At 41.7% G+C, this 26,086-nt stretch overlaps 1 protein-coding gene across 2 annotated transcripts; it reads left to right on the plus strand.

The window, feature by feature from the left end:
• Positions 1-3,458: 3,458 nt before the first annotated feature.
• LOC137675984 (arylsulfatase D-like) lies at positions 3,459-24,582 on the plus strand. Of its 2 annotated transcripts, XM_068422406.1 has the most exons (11): positions 3,459-3,544; positions 4,467-4,536; positions 5,428-5,568; positions 6,380-6,501; positions 7,424-7,546; positions 9,073-9,496; positions 10,568-10,704; positions 12,539-12,673; positions 15,710-15,872; positions 16,928-17,049; positions 23,802-24,582. In XM_068422406.1, exons 2-11 carry the CDS (start codon positions 4,484-4,486, stop codon positions 24,170-24,172), a joined length of 1,791 nt encoding a protein of 596 aa, XP_068278507.1. In that variant the 5' UTR covers positions 3,459-3,544; positions 4,467-4,483; the 3' UTR covers positions 24,173-24,582. The 2 variants fall into 2 exon arrangements, with proteins under 2 accessions (XP_068278507.1, XP_068278498.1); XM_068422397.1 differs by lacking the exons at positions 3,459-3,544; positions 4,467-4,536 and adding an exon at positions 4,963-5,144.
• The last annotated feature ends 1,504 nt before the right edge of the window (positions 24,583-26,086 follow it).

A 26,086-nucleotide genomic window follows, 5' to 3' on the forward strand; every position in this document is an offset into this window, starting at 1 on the left:
GTTACAAAGCTCTTTTTCAAAAAAAAAAAAAAGGTCTTGGTTTAAAGCTTAGTTCTGTTGAAGACAATAAGTAATCGCAGCTGTTACCTCTGTATTGGGTCTCTAACTTAGTGGTGAGGAACAGGATGCAAGGTCTGTGCTAGCAGAATTCCTCCTCCGCTTCCAGATAGAGTTTTGTTATCAGGGAACAATTTAAATGTGGGGGGGTTGGGGGGGGGGGGGGTTGGAGTTTGTTTTTTTTAAGGCATGCCAGCAGCAGCATGAGCACATCTTCCGTAGTGATCACATGGTGAGAAAGGTGTAAACAGTCTCGAAAGGCTGAAAGAAATGTTTAGTCATAATTTGGACCAAGACAGGTAGCAATTAATACTTATGTTATTGGCAACTCTCAAAGATCCACCTTTCCCAAAACATGATGTAATTTTTGAGAAATATAATTTTTTTCAAGGAAAATCTTTGCACCAGAAGCATCACAAGCTGTTAAGTAGTCATACAAATTAGTATTATAGTCAAATAGGTATGAGTAAAAGTAGCCCAATTTGACAGCTTATTTCTTATAAAAATAACTGAATATAGTCGTAAGTGCAAGGAGATCAGCAAATAAAAAACTGCCTCCAACCCTGGTTATCCCTGCCAATGTGTTATGTGAGTCTGATAGTTTAAGCTGCTTCATCTTTCCGCCTCACTGACTCCTACTGACTTCGCTACACAGTGTGATATTCAGCTTTCACTGTATTCAAGTAACTTGGAGAACTGAAATGTCAGCAAATGAATAGACGAGAGCTCCTCCACGTAATTGCTCAAGACCTTTTGAAGGGTAAAATGCATTATAACAGAGGTAAGTTCTGAAAGAAGCAGGGGGACACTAAACTTTCAGTTCTTGGGAGTGGGGGATGAAAGTACAATCAATATCTTCAGCACAGGTAGGTGTTCCTTTCCTGAAAATGCAACAAAAAAGAAAAGAAAACATGACAGAAGAAATGAGGGGAGGACAAGCTAGTCCTGTTACCCTGCCTGGAAGGCTGGAAAAGCAGGATGGGAGAAACAAAACCCTAGGGCTGCTATTGTTATTATTTCTAGCATCTCTTGTTATTGTTGTTGTTATTTATAGCATCTCTCTTGAGGCACTGAAATAGAGCAGTGACAGGCTTTATACAAATCTGTGCAGAATTAACTGGATGGGGAATCTAAGAAAGGCAGTAGCCATGTTGTGCCAGTATTGCAAGAATAAGGACTTTGTACTTTGCCTGGAATTCGTGTAAAACCTGCACAGCGGTTCCAGTTTGCTGGCGGGGATCCCAGGCGGTGTCTGTGCTGGAGACAGGGGGAAGGGGGAGTGGGAGGAGAAGGAGCAAGTCCCAGCTCGCTTCCTCCCATGCACGTCTTGGAGGATCAGGACTGCTCAGCACACCAAGGAGCAAAAGGGATTTCAAAGCAAGAAGAGTAATTGAGACAAGGGTTTGTTTTCCATATTGTTAAAAGGGGTTGGCCTTTTTTATTAATCTTGATGATCATTTATTGTGGCGTACTGGCTTACAGAGGGAATTACTGATGTTTTCTTGGATTTCTGTAAGTAACTCTGCTGCTTTCTAGAGGCTGGTGTTAGATTTATGAATTGTTTCTTTCATTTAACAGCTAAGGAAACTGGACAAATCCTAGGGCCCAGTAATGGGCTCTTCACATCCTAGTGATGTCAGTGAGAGCTCTGCTTTCAGAAGGAATCAGTCCCTAATAGAGAAATGTGAATATGCATATTTAAATTGATTTTGTTTTTAACAATTTTGGTACTTCTTCTAGTCCTTCAGTAAGGGTAGTGCTCCTAAAATGGCTTGCAGTCAATCAGGAAGCACTAATTTTAATCATACCACAGCCAATGGTATTAAGACCCAAATATCTTTTAATACCACCACTGCACTTCCCTGGTTCGAAATTCACAGCTTTCCTGAGGGGCTGTACAAAGTCTCTCTCTAAATACCAGTGTGCCTGCCATCGCCAGCTGGCTGTGCTGCATGAACCTGTGTGGAGAAAGTGGAAGGCAGCAGAGCAGTTGTACCAGCTTGGAAAGCTTACCAACGCCCACGGGAAACCAAGGGATTTCTTAGATGTCCAGATCTGTCTGGTTCCTTTGCTCCGCTACAGCTCACAAAGGCTGTGACGATCCTCAGCTACTCGGCATAGGCTGAGAACATTTTCATTGCAATAGTTTTGGCTTAATCATGTACCCCAAGCCCTTTAAATGCAACGCTGCCTACCAGGTGCTGGGAGGACAGAGCTCTGCCTCCATTGTTAAAGCACCATAAAGAAGCTCCCATTATAGATAAGGACCAGAGCCATTGCTAGTCCTTCCTTCTTGCAGGTTAATGCCTTTATGCACTTGCCTGATCATCACCTCAGCTCTGTCCTATGGGGCTATAGTTCATCAGGGCTTCGGGGGAAATGCTCCCAGGCTGTGGTTCTGAGGCACTACAGCCATACAAATAACAGATTTGAGCTCCTAGTAGTAAGTCCTTTGCTTCACATTAATACAGCCTGCTTTTCAAAGCATGATGTTAGGCTTCTGGCATCTGCATTCGCAGTAAAGTCTTGCTTCAAACAGCCAAGGCACTAGGTCAGAGGGATCTTGCTGCTTCCCATTAATCTCCGACTCAGCCAGTGGGCAGGGAGGATGAGCTCTCAGTATTGCCTTCAGGATCTTGCCAATAGAGAGGGGAAGCGTCATCAACCCTACAGAAAATTCCACATCTATAGAGATCAAGCTTTTTTTTTATTACTATTTTTTTTAATTTTTATTAGCCATATTGTCTCAGCCACAAACAAGCACCTAGATGTTACTTGGGAAAATCATCAATGGACCCCAGGTTCTGACTCTGTTTTCCTGGTCAGAAAAACAGCATCTGCAAATTTTTTTATCCTATGGCTCATTCTTTGAAATGCATAGGGCATGTTTATACTCTGCTCTGGCCAGTTTAGTATTCCTCAGACATTCAAGGTAACTGTAACACTCGTGCTAAAAAGGCAGAAAAAAAGTTCTCATGGAAAATGCTATTTTTTCCAACTGGAGAACATGCTAATCTTGGGGGTCGGGAAAAAAAAACCAAACCCAACACAAGTCTTTCATTAACATGGAACTTTTCAGTTCTTTGTGTTTAGAAGTGACTTTATGTTTACAAACGTGCTTTTAGTTGTTACAGAAAGTAAATATTATTAGCTTCAATCCGTTCCTTAATAGAGCTGACAACATCTTCGTTCTTGTGCTGGTTTGAAATGGAAAGAAGTGTGGGACAAACAGGGATTTGCATGAAGGGGATGTTTCGGATTTTTATCTCTTTTCACAGTGAAGGAATGAATGTCATCTCTAATTTATTTCAGTGCACACCACGAAGACGAGCGTATGCCAGTCCCTGATGGAGCTGCTTTATCGTGTACTTCTGCATGACGGTTTGCACGATTCCAGTGCAACATTTTCTGCAGATCCCTTAGTCTGTGGCCATGCACAAGGAAAAGGAGTGCATTTCCCAAGCCATTCTTTGTCCAAAGCGACTAGGTGTGCTCTCTGTTTCAGCAAGCATAGGAAATTGCTTCCACTCATAAAATTTGCCTGGCCAGACAAAAGCAAATATTTAGAAACTGAAAGGTTATTTCTAGGTTTTTAAAGTCCAAGTTGAGTTCATAGAGTTGGCAGGTAGAAAAACGGTCTTGTTAAATTTATAAATGACATTAAGCTTTTAAGTCTTTGAGGAAATAATCATAATGATATTTATGTTTCTGGACAGGTTTTAGAAACATTCAGATAGAAACACCTCCTTGAATGTACTAGATGTCATCCAAACCTAAGAATGTTAGTCTCTTCCCTAAGAATTACACTGTAAATATTAATTTCCAGGATGGCTTTTCTTTGAGGTATTTTTTGTAATTTCTAAGCTCACAGTAAGGGTTAGATTGTTTTCCTGGAACTTAAAGATAATTTGAGGTTAAGTAAAAGTGAGATACTAGTTTTACTTATCATTACCTCATTTGTAAAATGGTGAAAACCTTCCTTTCAGTGAGCACCAACAGTTCTGTGCATGTACTGAGTAACTGCCACCTTTAACACTTGTTTAAAGCTGTGGGCATTTAGCCTTCTTGCCAAGCGCTCACAAGTTCCCCTGGAGTTATCGGCGCCTGGGAACAGTCCAGATGCTGCACAACGGTGTGGCGTGCTGTCTGACCTGGCCTGGCCGCCGAAGCGCCCTTTCTGCCTCGCAGTGTCACTTCAACAGCGCTCTGCAAGCACACGTTCAGGAATGTAGGACCTGGGTAATCAAGCCCTAGTAGTTCAGCCCACCGCTGTTGTAGCCAGCCGCAGGCAGTGGCAATAGGATGGCCGTAAATGCAGGGCAGTTAATGACTAACCTCACAGACAAGATCACCAGAACTACTGGGCTCTGATTTTTTTTTTTTTAATTATTATTTTGTTTTTCCACCAGGATTTATGTAACCAACTATGTACCTGTTTCATACATGGGGAAGCCACAAAGTTTACCAGGGAAAACAATGGTAAGGGAAGACATTCACTGAGAGTCTTGTCTGTTGTGCTTAAGAAAATTTAAACAGATCTGGGTTTGTTTTTTTTTTTTTTTTTTTTAGAAACTTATTGAGAATCTAAGAGCAGTTAATACAGGTTTACAACTATTAGTCTTTCAAGGCCTTTCATCCTACTTTTATAGGACATGGAGGTTTAGGAATATATATAATATAATATATAGTATAGTACATTTACTATGCATTTATCACATTGTAGTATCTATTAATGAACTAGCAGTCAGTTGATACGTTCTAACATATGTATTTTACTTAAGGTGAACATCTGCAAGCTGCCTCTTGCAAACACTTTGAGCAACTAAGATACGTGCTGAGATATTCTTAGGGTCTTCTAGGAAGATAATAGAGTTTAAGCCTGTTGCTGCAACCTTGATTTTGCAGATGGTCCCATGGCTGAAGGAGCACTTTCCAGATGCTGTGTGTAGCACTGGATGCAGTAGATGCAATAGTCAAGCCATTGTCATCACGACCAGCGTGTCTCCACACCAACCACCTCCATGCTCCTGTCCCACTCATTTCAGGAGTGTCCAGCACCCCTATACGAGGGGTGTCTCAGGAGACTTGCAACCATCCGACCAGTCATTCTGCTGGAAGCATCTGCTGAGATCAGTGCAAATCTCAATAAAGAAATGCATACACAAAATTCCTGTGCGAATAAAAAAATATTACTAGTTTTAGAAAACTCAAGAACTTTTGTAAATATTCCGGAGCTCCATCTGCTGGCAGTATTTGGTAGCTGTTTGCATTTGCACTGAGTCCTCGTAAAACTTTAAGAATAATAGTTTAAAGTCTATTGTAAAGCTTACAAATGTTCTTGTAATATTACCTCTTTACGTTTAATTTCAGGAGCTGCCTAAACATTTGGCTAATTTTATGCTTGTTTCCAAGAACCTGTGTATCAAATCCTTCAAAACCCAATTTTTTACTGATACTGGCTGATGATCTTGGTATTGGAGATGTGGGTTGCTATGGCAATGATACAATAAGGTACGAACGTATTCTATGAAATAAATTGTCCCCTCCTGGTGAATTTCAGTGGAAAAACCACTGATGACACTTAGTATTAGAAAATTCGTTATTATGGATTAGTTTATCTAGATACACTTCTTTTCAAACCATGTACAAAATGAATGTTTTACAGTAATTCCTACTGGAGTAATAATTACACAGGCATGCTTGAGCAACTTCCTTGGATTTCTGATTTTCAGCATATACAGTCAGAACTTTGCAAATGTGTCTGTGCACTGTGTTTGTCAGGCATGTGCATAATTTATAAGTTTCCACAACTCCATGGTTGAAATATCAAGGATTGAGATTAGGATTTAATATCCACTAACAACTCTAGTAGGCTTGTTATGAAATGACAGCTCAGTCTATGTGATGTATTCATCCCTAGTGCAGTTATCAGTCTGTATATAGGTTGATTGATAGAATGATTGTATGTATATCCTGTGTTTACTCTAACCTATTATAGTCCTGGAAATTTTGTTGGCCTGTATCTATTAATGGAACATTTTTCACTCTGCAGCATGAGCTTTTGATATGGGATAGATCTGAAATACCTTTTCTCTTTTTTTTCTTTTTAGTTATTAATAAAACCACATTTATCCATGGCAAATTCATTTCTAAGGGGTCAAGGTATCTCAAAAATATAAAACAGAGCTTTCCTAGTTGAGTTGTAGATAAACAGAGAGGTTTGGATATTTGATGGTGATATCCTTGACAAAACTAGGAGGAGCAGGACACCATGAACTTCTGTGTAGTACATTTTTATCAGAGATGGGATTTTTCTCTTTAGGACCCCTAACATTGATGGCCTGGCAAAGGAAGGAGTGAGACTTACTCAGCACATTGCTGCAGCTGCTGTCTGTACTCCAAGCAGAGCAGCTTTCCTGACTGGCAGATACCCCATCAGATCAGGTTAGGTCTCTCTGTAATGGTTCACTGCAGTTTGTCTAGCCATTATTGCTCTTAAAAATCCCCTTAAATAAACCATTTTAAAGACTAGTTAATCTAAGGATTTGGGGGTCTCAGTGAGATGGGCAAAAATAAAGATGAGTAGATTTAGTGATTGATTTCTATGGGAAAATCCCCACATAAAGTACATTTAATGTGGCTAAATCATAACTCAGAAATGGATGAAAATCCAAACAGCACAAAGCACCCAGAGGTAGAAACATGAAGAAGAAAATTGTGTGAACACTGTATGTTCAGTGGTATAAAGGTTATATTAAGTAAAGTGTAATATTTTGAATATCCTGGCAAACTTTTTCATAGTGAAATGTGTCAGACTGTGGAATAGTTCTCAACAATAATGTTTTAAAACAGATTTACTTCGCCATGTAAATTCATTATAGAAAACTTCAGCCACTGCATAAGGCAGTAATAATCAGTGTAGCTCCCCTGATGTGATTCTGACTTCCTAAAGGAGAAATTTAATCATGAACTGTATGTTTCAGGAGTGTGTACACATGACTCTGTAAGCCTTTTGTTCTATATAAAACTTATTTTCTTTTTTTTTTCCCTTTTATTTTTTTAACATTATATTTTGATAGAACTTTGGTTGTAAGAGGTTGCCTAATGTCCAAACATAGGCATCTTAGTGCCATTTGTAGACACCCCAGCATGACTGAGGCATCTGCATTGGACTAGCAGATGACATGGGACTTGGAGGAGGCATCATTCTGGGGGTCAATCAGAATATCCCAGAGCTTACTAAATGCCTTATAAAAGGGCACTAGGCTTAGGCAACTGAGTCCAATTCATTAGCAAGAACAATCTGAGAAGACTGAAAATCTGAAATCTGACTTGTTTTATTTTAAAGACTGTTATTGGTCTCTAGGCATGGCATCCGGCACTCAATGGCAGGTTCTCTTTTGGAACGGGTGTTCTGGTGGGCTCCCACCAAATGAAACTACTTTCGCCAGAATACTGCACCAGCAAGGTTATTCTACAGCACTTGTAGGTATGAGACATAGCAACTTGCCACCTTTTCATTGCTTGTTATTCAAATGAGGCTGCTTCTGTAAGTATTTTTCTTTGCCAAAATGTCTAGGATCAGTTAAACTAGAGTTTCTTGTATGCATAACTTTCAAAATCAGCAGGGTTTTTAGAATGTCATCCAGAAGCCCCAGTGTCAGCACAGTGTATCTGATCAATCCAAAATGATGTATGGAATACATAAATGTACACTGCAAACAGAAGTAAATGTAAAGGAAGGAATCTTGTTTGCCCAGTACAGATTGCTTTAGGAAGAACCAACAGAGATATTCACTGATCTATTAGAACAGAAAAATGTTGTCTGACAGCTGGTACCCAGACACCACAGTGGTCTTAATTGTATCTGGTGGTTAGATTTTCTGTTATGGATGCATTCTGCTTATTATCACAGTTAAGGCCCTAGAAGCGCCTTCATTTTCTGCAAAAGCAACTCTGCAAAAAAGCTGAGAGAGTCCCATTGACTTCAGTGGGTTTTGGATCAGAATACATGTTCAAGAAAGAAAATCCTATTACCTCTTTGCTAATTTTGCCTGAACAGCAATTAAAGGATGTGTCTTTCAAGCATCTCTCACTTCTAACCTCTTTTTGATGTAGTGAAAGGTATCCTGTGCTTAGTTGTAATTACTGTGATTTTCACACCTCTGCTCGGCTCCAGCACACTTCGGTGTCATTTAGTTCCTAAATTGAACTGAGTCTGAGTGATGTACTGACAGCACACAAGCCTGTGCAAAGGGGTGAACTTTCCCTAGCTCACTGCAGTCTGATATAGCTTGTACTGTGAACTCCATTCACGTACGTGAGCACAGAGCTGGTTAGCAGTTCTCAGAAGTTATTTGTCTAGCTAATAGCCTCTAGGCCCATGGTTATAGACTGTCTGTCCTTCAATGTCAGGATAATTACACTGCTCTGTAATATGACTTCATTAAGGTTCATTATCAGTGTATGACATATTCTGATGTGTCCAATTGTACAGGATAATTGGAATGGCCTATTTTTGCTACTTATTTTTGGATGAATATAGACACACAGAGCCAATAAGTACACCTTCTTCCTGAAATTTGTTCTTGGGCTGTGAAGGCCAGATGGAACTTGTGTGTAAATTAATTCATATTTTTGCACTTATCTGTTTCTTTTGGCACAAGGGTTTCTCTAGTTTCTCCCCATCAGGCTACCCATTAATGAATAGGTACTTTATCATGTGAAAAATAATAAGCACCAACCATTGCAACTCCATTTCTTCTTATTCAGGGAGGTGTCTGAGCTGGGCCATTGCCCTGTGTGGAATTTTAACAGATAGGTGAGGAAAAGCAGCTGTTCTAGGCAGATAAAGTGCCAGTGCACATCTGTTTCCTGACAGTCTGTCCCCATTCCACACCAGCTCCTCCCGCGGCTGCACCTTAACTGAGGAGTACAGCCAACCTGTTAGAAATACAGGCAGACACATCCAAGGGTAACGATGTTGGATTTAAGATCTTTGCTTTATATTTTCAGGGAAGTGGCATATGGGTGTGAACTGCAAATCCCGCCGTGACCACTGCCACCATCCTTTAAATCATGGCTTTGATTATTTTTACGGCATGCCTTTTACCCTTTTGAATGAGTGTCAAGGCACAGATGACCCTGAACTGGCAAAGTCTTTGCAGGATACATACTGGCTTTACACACAGATGATCATCCTTGCAGTGCTTACTCTTTTGATTGGAAAACTTGCCAATTTATTCTCAGTAAAATGGAAAATAATCATATGTCTGGCCATCTGTGGTCTCCTGTATTTCATCTCCTGGTTCTCCAGCTATGGCTTCACCAAGTACTGGAACTGTATCCTGATGAGAAACCATGATATCACCGAACAACCGATGAATCTAGAAAAAACTGCTTCTAATATGCTGAAGGAGGCAGTTTCATTCATTGAAAGGTAACCAACAAAAATTATATGGCATTTTATGGTTTTTTAAAAATAATATGATTACTGTGTCATACACCACTACGTTAGGCAGCTGGCATGCTGAATTACCCGTCCTGATGCTGGCCAGTAATTTGTTGTTTTCTGGCATCCTCCTACCTGTCAGCATCCAACTGCTGTCGTTTGTCTCATACATACCTTGTCATCTCCTCAAGAAAAGGAAGTTGACTTTTTTTCTGTGTATTTATGTTTTGTTCACCTAATAAGAAGGAGTCCTGGCCAAGGACTGGGCCTTCTGCCAGTAGGAACAGAAAAATTGTCTTAGTTTGATAAATGGACTGTCATAGAAAGTGTCATATGAAGTTAATATTTTACAAAGAGGAGGGTGACAGTGAGTTTTGTTTTGTTCTTCAAGGGTGTCCTTCATTTACAATACTATCAGTAGCCTCAAGTGGCATTGAACAAGCCACTAAGTCTTTAAAAGTATTCATGTGTCAAGTCTGGGCATATCCCTGAATAAGATTATACTATTTCTCTCAGTGTTGAGGGGTTGGTTGTTTGGGTTTTTTAAGGGAAATTGGAGGTAAAATAAATCCCTTCTGTAAAACTTTGAGCATAGATAATCTCAAGTTCCCAGGATATCTTGCCTGACCTCGTGTTGAAGGGATATGGTTCCCCTGTGGGTGCAGTGTCATATCTGCCTCTTCCATGAGGATGTCTCAGATGCTCAGTGACATCCATGTTTAAGTTTAAGCAAGTGAGTCCTATTCTCCTTGCCTCTGAGAGTGTGTCAGTCTTTTGGCTGTGAAATTTGTTATTTAATGGACTACATGTCTAATTTGGAACCAGAAAAAGAAAAGGCCCATTACTGTTTTTATCTTAATACAGAACCAAAATGTTTGAGGAGTGTTTTAATCCCCTCTGTCTCCCAAAACCTTAAAAATGAGAAGATGTCAAAATCAAAAATTTTTATTTTAGACCCCAATAATAATTTTTATTGAGATAGTCACTACCATGCCACTGTTACATTTTGGATTAAGTGACAGTTTGCAGAGAAATGACTATTGTTTTCTTTTATTTCAGAAACAAGCATAGACCGTTTCTTCTCTTTGTTTCCCTTTTACATGTTCACACCCCTCTCATTACCACAGAGAAGTTTCAGGGAAGAAGCAGACATGGCCTATATGGAGATAACATAGAGGAGATGGACTGGATGGTGGGTAAGTGGTCTTCTTGAAGAAAAGCCTTAATTTATTTGAACGTGGAAAAGAAATTAAAAGGGTGGTCACAGAGCTCTCTTTTTGCATATGACAAAAATCAGTGAACCTGCCTTGGATACACAGTTAGCTCCAGAGATTGTCATTCCATTACCACACCACTTCTTTTCTTTCTGAAGATGAAAGCCCAAACTTTTCTTGCGAATATTTGTTCTTTTTATTTTTTTAATTGCCATACTTCTGTGCTGCAGTGTTAAATGCATTCAAATAATCAAATATGTGCTTGATCATGTTGTTAATCAAAATGTATGACATTTCTCCAGCTCTCTCTAGTCTGAGAAGAGATAACTGGTGCTGCTGATGAATATTACATTATACAGTGGTTGTTTTGTGTACTTGTTTGTTTTCATCAAAGACTAATCCTTGGAGCAGAAACCAGAACTCCCTCGTAGCCAAAAGGCCACGTTAAAAAGCTATGGAGTTTCACTTAATAAATTGTGTGAAGTCAGTATATCATGAAGTCTCACTTAGGTCTAAATCTAGGCTCTGAGTGCTAGAGCCTAGATTTAGACCTAAGCCTTACTTAGTAGTTCCTTTCTGCTTCAGTGGGAGGGAGGTAGCTCCTGTTTGTATTTAATTAAAACTGAAGACCCTATTGACAAAGTATTTACCTCCTGTCCAGGCCAAGATTCAATCCCTGAACCTTTCCTTCCTCCAATAACCATGTTTATAAAGTTATATTTTGAGAGGAGCTCCATTGCTTCTGATGGGCAGGATGAGAACCTCTGCGAGATCCAGTTGAACCAGAGGACTCTGCCATGCTCCTCTTGCAACTTTTTGGCACCAGTCCCCTTCAGGCACAAGCTACACAAGCAGAGCTGGATAGCAGAAGTCCTATGGCGTAAGGAACATGCTTTGCATAGACCAAACAGGATGGCAGCTAGTGAAGACAGAAGTCTCCAGGGTTGGACAGCTAAGTAAGAGATTTGGGGTCTAATTCAGATCCAAGATGCCTAGACTCAATCTAAACTCTTTTTTGAGGGCAGGTGTCTATTTTTAGGTAAGTTCAATAAGTAGTTTGACTAAGGAGACACAGGAAGTCCGTAAAGGAGAAGAGATTGAGCAAGAGAGCCAATCGCTGGCTTATGCTTTTTCCTTGCGTACTTCAGATTTTGCTGCCGCTTCTGTAGTTGTGGAAGCTGTTCTTGGTGAATATATTTGATGCAGCAGGTGATGAGGACAAGCAATCAAAGATAAATCATATTCTGTATAAACATTTGATGTTCCTGGTACTGAAAACATTCCTTATGAAGTTAGGTTTGAATTGCACTTTGTGGAGTTTTCCCACTGACATCAGGAGAAGACTTTGGTTGATAGTATGCAGCCTGATCTCAGAATCCCTGTTCAGTTCCTGGTGAGACACAGCAGTTTGCTATGATTAGGAATCTAGGCAGCACTATTATTTAAGCTTTTCAGGATGCTTGAGGCTGTGCAATGGATAGAGTCCTTGACTCAGAATTTACAGCATAAAGCTGACAGAGTATTCTGAGTAGCTTGAATAAAAGAATTGTTCATTTAAATTATTTTCCAGCTGGTTTTATTTTTTATTTTCCTGTTTTTATAGACACCACAAACAAATTTTGGACACATTCAGCAGCTTTCTGTTGGGCTCTTATTATTTCTGTAATTCAGGATTACTCTTTGCATTGCTTGTTGTAGCTCATAACAACTCATTCAGGTAAATGGAAAGACTTGATCTTCACTGAATTTTGAGTCAAGGCCTAAAAAATCTGACTGCATCTCTGGACATACTTATGATGTTTTGCTTTGTTTACAGGCAGGCTTCTGGATGTTGTTGACAAAGAAGGCTTGAAGAATACCACATTCACTTATTTTGCATCTGACCATGGAGGATCCTTAGAGGCTCACAGAGGAAATGCTCAATTGGGTGGATGGAATGGGATCTATAAAGGTAAAATGTTGTTAGTGTGTACATGCACAAGACTTCCTCTTAAAAAGAAAATGATAGAATGAAATACATCCAGATAGACTATATTTACTAAGCTATATTCTGGGATGATAATCTTGGATTGCAGGGCTGGAGCAAATGCAGAGCATCAGCTATTCATCTTTCAGCCCTCAGACAGCATCACTTTCACTGAAGCTACTCCTGAAAGCTATATTGTCTAACCTATCCTTAAAGACCTTCAGTGATTCCCCAGAAAATCCAGTTTTCGTTGTCTGTGCTACTGGAATTTTTTTCCTGGTACCTACATTGGATTTCCTTGCTGCAGTTTAAGCAACGGATCTTGCCCTGTTCACCAATCTACAGAGAAGAGATTCTTCCTTTCTTCCTTGCAACATCTTGTTGTTGCAAGGTCATCATGTATTTCAATGCTGTTATGTTCCCCCTCATTCATCCTTTCTTTAGACTCCAGTACACTTGTACTCCCTTCTAGTTCCATGTTGTCTTTAAATATTGTAAGCATACTATCTAATCCATAACCCAAAGCACTAGAAAGTGCTGTAGTATCATAGAACCATAGAATATCTCAAGTGGGAAGGGACCCATAAGGATCATCAAGTCCAACTCCCTGCTCCTCGCAGGACTACCTAAAACTAAACCATATGACTGAGAGCATTGTCCAGACACTCCCTGAACTCTGACAGGATTGGTGCCATGATCACTTCCCCAAGCAGCCTCTTCCAGTGACCAACCACCCTCTCAGAGAAGAACCTTTTCCTAATGTCCAGTTTGAGCTTCCCGTGATGCAGATCCAGAACACACTGTTTGGAGTCTCACTTGAAACATCCTTCTGTTTTTCACAGTAGACTATTATCTATGTCAACACTGGCAGATATCATGATGACTATTTTCCTGATATAGTTTTCCAGTTTCTCATCTGTCATATAGATGTTTCATCTAGACTCTCTTTCTATGACTGGCTTGCAACACAGTGTCAAAAGCTCTATGGAAATGAAGATTTATGGTATCTATCTCTTGCATATGCTCGCTCCAGATCGCTAAGCCTTGAAAAGCCACTGTGACAGCTCGGGCAGCTTGGCACTTACTGTAAAATGAAGCCTGAAAACTGCTCCCATTACTTATTTCCCTACAGAAGATTTGGTGCCTTGACCTTGCTCAGCATCAAAATGTACATAGTAGGTTACTTGATGAGCCACACAAGCAATGTTTGATACAGCTGGGTTCTCACCCAGGAACAGTCCTAAATGCTAAATTAGCCTTCAGTTCTGGGGATGAAGTTTCTGTACCAGTAACAGATGTAAAAAGGCCAACGGGCTCACTTGAATAGCTCAGAACCTAATCTAGGGAATTCACTTCTACTCGCCTAACACAAGTATATGAGTAACAGGAGAGTCTGGAGAGGAAAGGTGAATGTGATTAGACAGATTTCAGTATGAGAGGACAATGATGAAATCATGCCTGCTTAGAGAGGAGACAAGAGCAGATATAATATCAGTTTAGGTATTAATAACAGAAAGGCATTCCCATTTATGTCCACATACTGCAGAACAGGGGACATCCCAGTGAAACTAACTCACAAGATTAAAAAATTTAGTTTAATTCATAAATATCTGTAGAACTCTGCTGCTATTGCTAACAGGACATTAAAAACAAGAAGATAGATAAGCCACACATATGAATAATGAGAACGTCTGCTAGTGAATAACAAAACATGAGATACCGTTACCTTACATAGCACAAAGATTATTGCACAAGAAGCTGGACTTGCCCTGTTTATAATCCATCATGTCACCTTGTCAGCCTTTAAAACCAAGCTCTGGGAACCTTGCCTGTCAGCTGTAACTATGAGCACACCTCTTCCACAGCAAAGTCTGACATTACTTAGCAAAGCCACAGGCTAGTATAAACTACCATTCAGCTGCTGATTTATTAGCTGAGCTAATAAGCTAGCTTCAAGTTTTGTTTGCCAATTTTCCTACAACACTTTCCAGCAATGACTTGTCATTTCTGCCCTTGATAGGAGGAATAACAGAGCAAAAGTCATACAGGTACCTGAGCTTCAACATTTTGCAATTTTTGTTTTCTAACTGGACCCTCATCTTAGAGTTCTGTCTTTAAAACACATTGTTTCATTAATATCGCCATCCTTGACATCTGTAATTCATATCTGTAATTAGTTAATGGTTCTCACTTTGAAATACTATTCAAAACAATGAATATTTTGACTTGTAAGAGGGCCAATGCATGGAGGAGAGAATTTAGAAGAAGACTAGAGGAATGAAAGAGAAACCAAGTTAAGAAAGACTCTTTGGATTGCCTCAAGACAACTTCAACAGAAATGTAGGTGGAAAGTCTTCATCACTGCAGCATATTCAGAGCACTCCCCTATTTACTGCACAGGTTCTGCACTCTTCCAATTGGGACCACCTCAGAGCATCCCTGGGACTGTAAACTCCTGGAGGGTGACCAAACATTGTCCTAATTCCCCTCACTGCTCTCCAGGACTGCAAATCATTTTGTAATGTTCCTGCTGCCTCTGATTGTGAACTGTCTGACAACCAGGTTTCCATGTGTTAATCCCCTTTCCTCAGGCACCTCTATTCCACTGACACCAAGTCAGATTTTGCTTTTTATTAATAACAGACCTTTTTCTTGGGCATGTTATTAGGGAGTGTGGAGATTATTCTCAGACATGACATTCAATTAAAATTATGCATCAGAATGTCTTCTCAGGTGTCAGAGGGTGGAATTGTTCCTCTTCTGCCAACAATACTGCTTAGTAGTGGATTGCTATATGTGCTACCCAAGAAAGTAGTGTAAAATAGGTTAATAATATGTACTTTTGAAGAACGGAATTTGCATTGTAGTCATTCTACTGTTTTCCAGGATTTAGTGTGTTTTCATCCAAGTTATTTGAATAGTCTAAAAGTTTTAAAACCTTTTATTTTACATGCATAATCAACATCTAATATCTTTGATTCTTTCACCTCTCTTGGTACTTTTTCACCCCCTCTCTAACAGGTGGAAAAGGAATGGGAGGCTGGGAAGGAGGGATCCGTGTCCCAGGAATAGTTAGATGGCCAGGAGTGTTGCCTGCAGGGACGGTTACCAATGAACTGACAAGCCTTATGGACATTTTCCCAACAGTGGTTCACCTGGCTGGAGGGGCAGTGCCTCAGGACAGGTACAAAGGTGGCTTCATAAACCATATTTGCTCTTTTATTGATTTAGATAGAATCTGACTATATATGTCAAGCATCCTAACAGCCACAGGTTAAATTCTGTTTGTTTCTTCACCAGGCAATTCTCTAGCTTTCTTTCTGTGTAGTTTTCCCCAATTTTGTCTGCTTATACGGAAAAGGCAAAGGAAAACAGTATGTTTTATCAAGGGTCATTTAGCTAATTCAGTTTTCTAATCACTAAAAGGCAACCTGATTGATTTGGGACACTGGGATGACTGTAAAAAAAACAAAACAAAAAAAACCCCCACAAACAAAAAAAAAACCCTCTTTTAATCTTACTTTTTGTGAAAAATCCACAGATATTCACAAAGCTGGTTGGTCCTGTTAGGGTACTAGGACAAGCCCTTTCCAAGACTAGAAAGCCTGGTTCTTTGTGAGTAGAGAAGGTAGAGAAAATGGCACACAGCCTGCATTTGGCTGCCAGTAACAGAGAAGTAGCTTCCTCAATAGTAAACAGTTTGTAGCATCTATGTTGGACTCCTCTAAAGAACACAAGAAAGCATGGGTGGCTAAGCCATTTGAGCAAAAAGCATAGAAGTACTGGTGGTGTGTAACTAAACCACCTGTTAGTCAATGCAGTCAGCAGCTGCTTTTTTTGGTTTTCTTTTTTTTTTTTTTTTTTTTTTTTTTTAAACGAAGCCTGGAGCTCACAGAGCTATCAGTGACTTCAGTGACTTTCATTTCAGGGAGCAAAATTAAAAGCTGTGAACCATGCCTTCACTATGGCTATCACTTACTCCCAGGAAAATTACAGTAATGGTAACTTATCTCCCCAGGCAGGGTGTGTGAACTGCAAAAACTGCTAGTAGCTGCTAATCACTGGTCTCCACCCATCCACACAATTAAAAATCTCAGGGCTCATTAGCTAAACAGTAGCTTGGTTTAGAAATGACACTTGAAATCCTAATGCTGCATACACGGAGAGTGAGCACTGCTCATGCTCTGGCTGCAGACTGAAAATCTTAAGCAGTCTGGTGACTCTTGTCCTCTCCGTCAGGGTAATCGATGGGCACACCTTGCTGCCTTTGCTGCGGGGGACAGTTCAGCACTCTGGGCACGAGTTCATGTTTCACTACTGTGGTGTGTTTCTGCATGCAGTGCGGTGGCACCAAAAGGACAGTGAGTATAAACATCCTCCCTCCTGCAGATCAGAGGTCATGTTATGACCTCCAGCTTCTAATAGAGTATCACGTAAAAACATACACACATATAACTGGAGTAAGTTTATTGCCTCAAACTCTCAGTTCTTCTGCAAGGTGCAGAAAGACTCTGTTGTCAGCTGTCCTGCCTTGCCCGAGATGAAGGCTTTGGCTTCCTGGGTACCATAGCTTCAGGAATCTCCCTGTCGTTGCAGTGTTTCTATTGCTTTTGCTGCAAAAGCGTTTGGTATCAGCTTTAGTGAAAAACTAAAGAAAAAGGAACTGCACGCGTAAGGTCTCGATCTTTAAGCAGTAGTTTGTTTTCAATAGGCCTATCTTACTTGTTTCATTTTGTCAGCTGTGGCATTAGGCAAGATGACTGCAGCTGTAATGCTTTCCCAGGCTTTCGACAAGCACCCTATCTTTCCTGATGTCACCCTCCATTAAAGTGTAAAAGAGAACGGGCCAGTGACTGGTAGCTGTGTCCTTATTCCTGCTCAGAACGGAGGATGGCGTTTGTGCAACCAAACGCAGGTGCCTGGATCTGAGCTGCTTATTTCATAGTCACTGAAGAGATGCAGATGTTTACAGAGTGCAATTCACCTCTTGATTGACACATCTGGACTAGATCAGTCATGCTTGTTTCTCTCCACTGACTAAAAAGGGAGCTGCGACTGACTATATCAGATATAAAAAACACCCTCATATTGTTAGTTGAGATGAATTGCGCCTTTTGTGACTAGATGATGTGACAGTGAGCTGACGAATTCATGGGGATACTGTTCTCAGTTTTTTTTTATTCTGCACAGCTGGAAAAATGCAGAAGCCAATGGAGTATGCTGTGCCCACTCATCTTCCCATCCTTTAGAAACTTGAATGAGCCCCTTTAATTTTTGTTTTGCTTTCCCTGTGAAGTGAGAGAAGAATGATGAGAGAATTCTTGAGAGGATGCAATTAGATAACAGTTACAAATGCCAGGGCATTCCACCAGCAGAAGTTGTTCACGTTCAGCTGGTGCGTTGATAAGGGACTGGCTGTTCGCAGAGCACTTTGAGTGCGGGCCGTGGGGCGAGATAACCTGAGGCAGCCCAGCCGGACATCCTTCTTATGTCACAGTGTTAACTGGGTGATCTTTCTCGTGCCCATTTACATTTCCTTTATGATACTTTCTGATACAATGACAGTACCAAGTATAGCTAGTATCAAGCCAAGAATCTGCTTGCTCAGTGAACACTTGAAGACTACGAAACTTACTTGTACTTGCAAATATTTCGAAATTGACTTCTCTGCTCCCCTAGATACATGAGAGTATCAGGATAATGGCTGAGAACTTTGCTGTCTTTCTTTTTGGCATAAATAAGTACATACCAGAGTTGCAACACCAAACTTTCAGTCATGCTGCCAGTTTAACCTTGAGGTCAGTGCCCGTGTAGTCATACCACGTTCGACAGAAGCATGGCTCCTGGGCAGGAAGTCACTGCACTCTTCTGACAGGAAACATGGAGGAAAGGGACTAAGGACTAAATGTGAGGATGTGATGCCAGGTGCTGTGGTAGAATTTTATTTTTAGCTTCTTGATCCCCAACGATAAATCTAGGTACTTCATTCAAGGAAAAATGTGTAAGCTATACAAGCCATACAGTACTTGAGGAGCTAATCCCTTCATGGTGAGATCCAGAGCAACCTGCACACTGCTGAAGGAGCTGTATGGTAGAAAACGCTAAGTAGGTTTTTTTTTTTTAGTTTCTCTTGGGAATCTTCGTTCTCTGTTTTCTCTAGAGATACAAATGCTGATAACATTTTTGTCTAAGAACTAGGAAAGGGATTGTTCATTAAAAAAAAAAGAAAGAAAGAAAAGGGAAATAGTGCTGCAACTGCTGATCTTCTGCCTTGTAGCTGAGGGGTGAGGCCTTCACAACCCTACCGGGGCTGCCTCAGTTGGGCAGAACTGCTGCAGAGCTGGTGCTTGGCGCAGCCACGAGCAGGTGGGCCTGGTTCTGGCAGCTCTCTGCCTTGCTGCTTCCCCCGGGCTGGGGATTTGAGTGACCTGCTACCACCATGGCCATGAAACGAGGTGGTGCCAGTGAGGGAACCACACTTAAAGTGCTCAAGGCCAACTAATTACTTATCTAAGGAGACCAGATCTCAATTCTTCCCCCGTTTGCGTACAATCAAAATACATCCTCTCTAAGTGACCTGTGTAAATTACTACTCTCCATCCTTGCTCTTCCTGTGGAAATGGGGCCTCTGCAGTAATTATAAATCAAGATTAGTTGAACCAACCCCACAAGCTAACACTTTAAACACTCGGTTTTGGTTAGAGGTTATCACCTCCCTCCGTTGCTGTCATGGTCTCTTTTTTTATTAAGCACATTAACATGATTAAAATACAGAAAAAGCACTACAGAAGGAGGGACTGGTGTGCTCCTTCCCTGGTAGGGATTTCTCTCCAGCAACGGAGAGAAATGCCTCGCAGGGGAACGCTGCAGGCGTGGTGTTGTGCAGCTCACCCCCCGCTCCCCAAACCGTCCCGCTCCCCAAGGCCCTCCGCCCCGGCAGCGGGGCAGGCAGCGGGGCCCGCCGGTGGAGGGGCCGGCCTCCCCGCCCCGGCAGCGCGGAGCCGGCAGGGCAGGCCGCCGCCAGGGGGCAGCGCGGCATCGCCGCCGGCCGCAGCGCCCGCCAGCCGCGGCGGGAACGCTGCGGGGAGGCGGGTGTGAAAAATAAAGTGCAATCTGCCCGGCCCCTCGGCGCGGTTGGCTGCTCCGCTCTGCAGTTCACATCTCGAGGCGCCCTGTGTGAAAGGCCGCTCACGCCTGTGGGCATGCACAGGGAGTGTGGCCCGGCCCCCCGCTGCCCAGGGCCCCCGGGAGGCGGGGGGCAGCCCCGGGCCCAGCCGGGCTCACGGCGCCGGGAGCTCTCGCCAGGCCCCCGCCGTGTGTAGTGGCTTCATTTCCAAAGCATTGTCACCGCTGGTGCCCACCTGAAGCACACCCTGAGCTCCAGGCCAAAGGTTTGAGCCAAAGCACACCAGCAGAGCGGGTCATGGCCTGTGCCCCAAGGAGCGCCGCACTGTTGCGCCTGGAGCCCGCACCAGCCTACACCAGACAGAACCGCGGGAGTCACCGCTTTGAAACTCTCTCCCCCTGTATGCAATACTCAGCAGACCAGGGAGTTAGAGGCTGACAATGACAGTCCAGCTCTTGGAGCTGCCACTAGAGATTTGAGGCCACAGTTCACCTGACACAGACTCGTGCTAAGCTGCTCCCACCTCAGAGCTGCCAGTAGCTCCAGGCTTGATCACATCTAACCCTGAGCCCATTCACCCGTTTGCAGTACCTAAAGCAGAACAGCAGTCGGAAACTTAAATCTCCTATGCCTCTAAATCCATCACTATTCTTAGAGATCTCTCTTCATTTCTTTCTTAGAGATCTCTCTTCATTTCTTTTTAATACGTACTTTTTCTGGGCAGAGAAAGCTTTGTCTGACTGCAGAGACTCCTGGAGAAAATTCCTGCTGGAGGAGTCATGCTGCACTTCCCTAATGAAAGGCTAAATGCATACTCCATCAAGGGATGAGTTTGAAGAACTGCTTTTTAGTTTGAAGAACTGCTGTTCTCCTCACCTAGCTTTCACCTTTTGTTCTCCTAGGCTATGTAAGGTTTGTCTACACCACAATTTTAGTTCAGATCAGAAGCATGCTTTTGAAGCAAAACCCTCTTGAGCATACCCACTCATTGTGCTTTGGTTTGCATTGTGGAGTAGGCTTGGAGATCATGACTTTATATGAAACTAAACTGTATAACAGGCTCTAGGATCATACCTAATATGCTCTCATCACTAAGAGATTTGTTAGATGGACCAGACAAGAGTTAGCCTCCAGTCAAACAAACACCCTCAGCCAAACACAGCATGAATGTCAAGCCATCAATAACTGTTCTGCTCTACAGATCAGTTTCTAATAGGTCACACTACCTGTAACATAAACACAGATACAATACGCAGATGCAAGGTGTATTATTTTGTGTTCCTAGGAAGCCACACGCAGAGCTAGATCTCCTGCGCATGCCTTTCTACAGTTTTTCCCATGGAGCCACAACTGCTTATGGCAAGGGAGTTGAAAACAATGGGATGCTCAGAATATGAAAGACTGGCAAATCCAGTATTGCCCTGTGGCTCAGCTTTCAGCCAAGCCAGAAATTCTGATTCTTTGCTCCAACTGCCATTACTTCTTTCTGGGCTGGCAGACTTTTAAGAGTCTGTTTTAGCTCATTTACAAGTGTATCACGTTCGTGTTACATATTTATTGCCTGTTTACTTCTGTCTGTTGGACAGGCTAGATATGAAGTTATTGTGTCTTGATGTCACCCAGGCAGGACTCATCAATTAAGCCCTTCACCGAAGCCAGAAGAATGAATCCTTTGTCCGTATGTTAAAGAGTCCTTTTCTCTACCACAGCACAATAAGGCTTATTAGTGACAGGCCATTTCTTTCTGCTCGTTAAATTGATTGATTGTTACCAGATGGGTTTGAGAGATGTTTGGATTGAAGAAGCAGGTTTCCTTTCCCTTGGACATATTATATTAACATGTTGCCCTAAAATTCACACGCATCCTTCAAATTCTGTCAGAGCTACTTCAGTAGCAAATTGCATATCCCTCTTTGCCTCTTGGAGATGACTGAAACCCCTGCTGCTTCCATCAGTGCTGATTTTTTTTTTCTTTTATCCTTCTGTAATGCAGCTGTCTACTCATCTCACCAACACAGGTTAATTACAATCAGCCTCACTGTATCCTTCCGAATGAACTAAAAAGGACCTGGCTTTCTCCCACTCTGCAACTCCAGTAATTATTTGCAGCTGTGAAAAGTGAATGTTAAAATTTTGCAGAATGATAACAATTCTCCTCAGACACTCTATGCTCACTACTCCAAATTGCTGTACGGTATATAAGTTACACGGAACTCAGCTCAAGTATTTATGGAAAAGAATGACTACTTAGTTTGGTTTTTCTGAACACTGATCACATAAATTCCTACATATAGCTAGGTAAGTCTACCTGTCCATCTCATATTTATCTATTAAATGGTCATTTTAGCAATATCCCGATAGCACTCTGACAGGAGCCAGCTAATCAGAAAATGCATACGCCCCAGAGAGCACTTACTTAACTCCTTCTCACAAGTATCTATGCTCCCTGACCAACAGACACAGGGCCCAAATCCCATGCTTGGGGAACCCCAGTGTGACAGAGGATACTTGCGTTTTTGTCGTGAGACAAATGCTCTTTTAGTCACCAGACAGGGAAAAGTAGATGGACATAGAGCACATCCCAGCCAGCAGCAAAGCACACACCCAAAGAGAGCTAAGGAATACCTGTCCTTTGTAAGCCATCAGGAAGTGAGCACATTTCCTTTAAGAAATCCACCTTCTGCATCCTTTCTCTCACAATTTCAGAAATGGAGATATCTAAAATCTGTAACATTTCTAAATGTATTATACCAAAACATTTCAAATCCATTGAGACATCATCCCTCCACAGAAGCGCAGAAGCGTAGCTTAGCAGGACATGGAAACCGTGGGGTGGAAATACATAGCCAGCCAGCCAACGAGACAGAAACTGGAGATTTTAAGCTAAAAGATTATCTGAGCCTTAATATCTGTTATTTTTTCCTCCTCAACTTTTAAGAAGTTTTTAAATTTTATTTATTAACAAAATATGTTCTAGCAGTAGTGACACGACAGAGACAGAAGAATAAAGCTGGAGACTCCCAGTCATGAAGAACAGCTCCAGGGACTACAGAAGGAAGGAAAGTTCAGCTGATTCCATTGAACCAAAAAGGCAATGCCGCATAGGGACAATGCAGTTGTCAGCTATTTGTGCTCAATGCATTACAGAAGTGGCTCCAAGTGTTGAATGTCCCCTTTCTTCTCCTCTGCCTTTTTCAGATATCGTATCTAATTGCTGTCTTCTTGCTGGGCACATCCTTGCCTCTGAGTTCAGCATAGTGCTTTCTAAATGCAGCGTGAGGAATAGGGGAAAGAGGAGGGAGAAGGAAGGAAAATCTCCTGTTGAACTGCATTCAGATTTAGTCCTAGTCATTTATCATTTCTTCATCACAAGTTACAGACCTCCACCTTAGCCAGTGGTCAGGACAAGAGCTTGATAAAGTACATGCTCTAAAGCTACAAACTAGTTGCCTTCCTCATGTTAACTTAAAAATGAGACTCCAGATTTTACTGTTTTCATGGCCTGCAACTACCACACTATTTGAAAGTGTGCTGGAAACTGTGCATGGAAATGAGCTGTGATCAGTTTCTGCCCAGGCGCTCTTCTTGGCTCAGATGTACAGAGCCAACAGAAGAACCACCTACCAGTACCTGCATGCAGAAATTGAGGGCTACATTCTCCATTATTCCCTCCCAAGAGGCATGTAGAGCTTTAAATGGACACGAGAAAGTGGCAGAGACTTCCTCTGCACCCAAAATATTAGACCTAACCATCCACCTAGTGTATATGGCCCTGCACATACCCAGAGCCCAGGTGTGCCCATGAGCCATGAAAACCATTCTGAATCCTTGCCAGCTCCCAAAAGAGCCTTTTGCCCATATGTGAGAACCACGACATAAGCCCTAGGAATGACAGAGCAGGTGATTTAAAACGTGAACCAGTCTTTCAGGGACCTCCCCTGACTCCTAATGCCATTAAGTTGTTCAAATGTGCTTCTTCTGCGACAGGTGGCTCCATATGGAAAGCTCATTATGCTACTCCAGTATTCCAACCAGAAGCCTCTGGGGCCTGTTTTGGAAGAGGAATTTGCCCATGTTTCGGGGATGGTGTAACCCATCATGACCCTCCACTGCTGTTTGATCTCTCCCAAGACCCTTCTGAGGCAAATCCTTTGTCTGCTGACACTGAGCCCTTGTTTGACACTGTAATGAGAAGAATAGGAGTAGCTGTAGAAGAGCATCACAAGACGCTGACTCCAGTCCCACAGCAGCTGTCTCCTTACAATAATATATGGAAGCCGTGGCTGCAGCCATGCTGTGGCGTGTTCCCATTCTGTTGGTGTGATGAGGAAAACAACAAAGCAGATGGCATAGTTTAATACCAAAATCAAAGTACAGTTAGCTTAAAAAAAAGGTAATAGTTTTCACATTCACATGACTACAGTCATACAGAGATACAGGTCAAATTACACTGGAATGACTGAAAGGGATGTTATTGATGCTTTGTATTCAACCTTTTCTTCTACCCACAGAAATTCAATAAGCCTCTAGTTTTAAGAAAATAAAAAATTCTCCAAACAATATTCCACCTATGGGTCACCTGTATAATCTGTCCCTCAAGTGCATAATTCTGGATCAAATACCCAAACAAATGATCAAAATTTCTTTTCTTACCGATTTTCAATTCAGGTAAATTATGAATGATAAGAGAGCAAACTTTAATTACAGCTGTTGATACAGGTAATATGCTTGTTAAGGCAACAGGACTGAGCCCAAAAGGGCATCTCTATTCAGGCCTTATCTTTTTAATGAAAAAACTCTTCTGTGTTTAAAAGCACAATAGTACATTTAATTTGGAAACATTCCAAAACACATTGGCCTCTAAGAAATAAATACCTACTAATTTACAGCAATTTTTTGCCTCATCTGTCCATTCATTTAGCTATCTTGTAAGAATTCCTAGGAAAAAAGGAACTGACAACTTTGTTTTAAAAATTAGGTAGCTAAAGTTATAATATCAAGTTCAGCAGTGAAGTATCTAACTATTCTGAAATACTAAACCACAACAACTCCTACTGACAAACACTTTCCACGTTGTTAAGTAACTTCACTTGTGTGAGCGTTGAAAATCATCGCCCAGCTGCCTTGACAAGATAGGTGCCAAATTTCACAATCTTGTGAGACCAATTCCTAAGCTGCGTGTCCCACTTGAGCGATAATGCTTCTGATTTCATAAGAGTGCTATTATGCCCCATGAAAAGCGTGCTTTGTTTTGTGAGACAGCACTTTGTTTTCAGTAAAAGGTGTTAAAAATTCCCTGCGCACACTAATCACTGCAGTATACAGGTCATCTCCAAGCCAAACAAGTGTCAGCACTCTGTACAGTCAGTAGGGAAAGGGAGGGAATTAAAATATCTAATCCTCTCTTGCTGCCTGCAGGTTAAATAAATTCATCTTTCAATATATAATCCTAACCATGCTCTTGCAGGGTTTTTGTGCCAAATCTAATTTTTAAGCGGAGGTTCCTGCATCTTCTGCTTAAAAAAAAAGTAGATTATGTGCCAGAGACTCAGATCCAAACTTCTAAGCCTTCCCAAACACTGTTATACTCACTCCTACCACACAGCTAAAGGTCACCAAGATTTTAAAAGTAACAAGGGACTGTAAGAGCAGCACAGCAGGTGCTTCAGGTGACTTATTTCCTTAAAGCTAGCCGCCTTGCAGAACCACGCCAGTGCAGCTCTGTTCAGCACCAAGGTTGTCTGTGTATCATTTTTTGCCTTTTAGAAACGGGAGGAGATAAGAAGGCCCACAGCAGCTGATAATCCCAGAGCAGTTCACTGCTCTCTCAGCTCTTGAACTGCAATAGCAGGTCCCAGACTTTTCACCAGCCTCGGGACAAAAGAGTGTGTGTGCCTGGACTATACACCTTTTGCAGTGTTTTCAGGCAAACTCCTGACTTACCCCCGCAATGTGTCACTGGTGTGATAAGCCACTGTGTTATTTTGCTCTAAACAGCCCAGGTTGTGACCGTGATGCAGCACCAAACACAAGCCTCCAAAAAGCTGACTGGGCATTTCTTCAGGTTATTTCCCATTTTACCTTTCCTCTAAAAGGTCAACAAACAAGTTATGTGGAAATTATTCCACATAAATCAAAGGGCTAATCTGACAATGAACTGATACGACACATCAATGTCAGACTTGACAGAAGTATCTAAAAATACATTTGTTCTTACTGCTTCATAGGATTTAAATCCACATCAGCATTCCTAAGAACTTGTCAGAAGATTC

This window comes from Nyctibius grandis, chromosome 2 (genome assembly GCF_013368605.1).
Source record: "Nyctibius grandis isolate bNycGra1 chromosome 2, bNycGra1.pri, whole genome shotgun sequence".
NCBI lineage: Eukaryota > Metazoa > Chordata > Aves > Nyctibiiformes > Nyctibiidae > Nyctibius > Nyctibius grandis.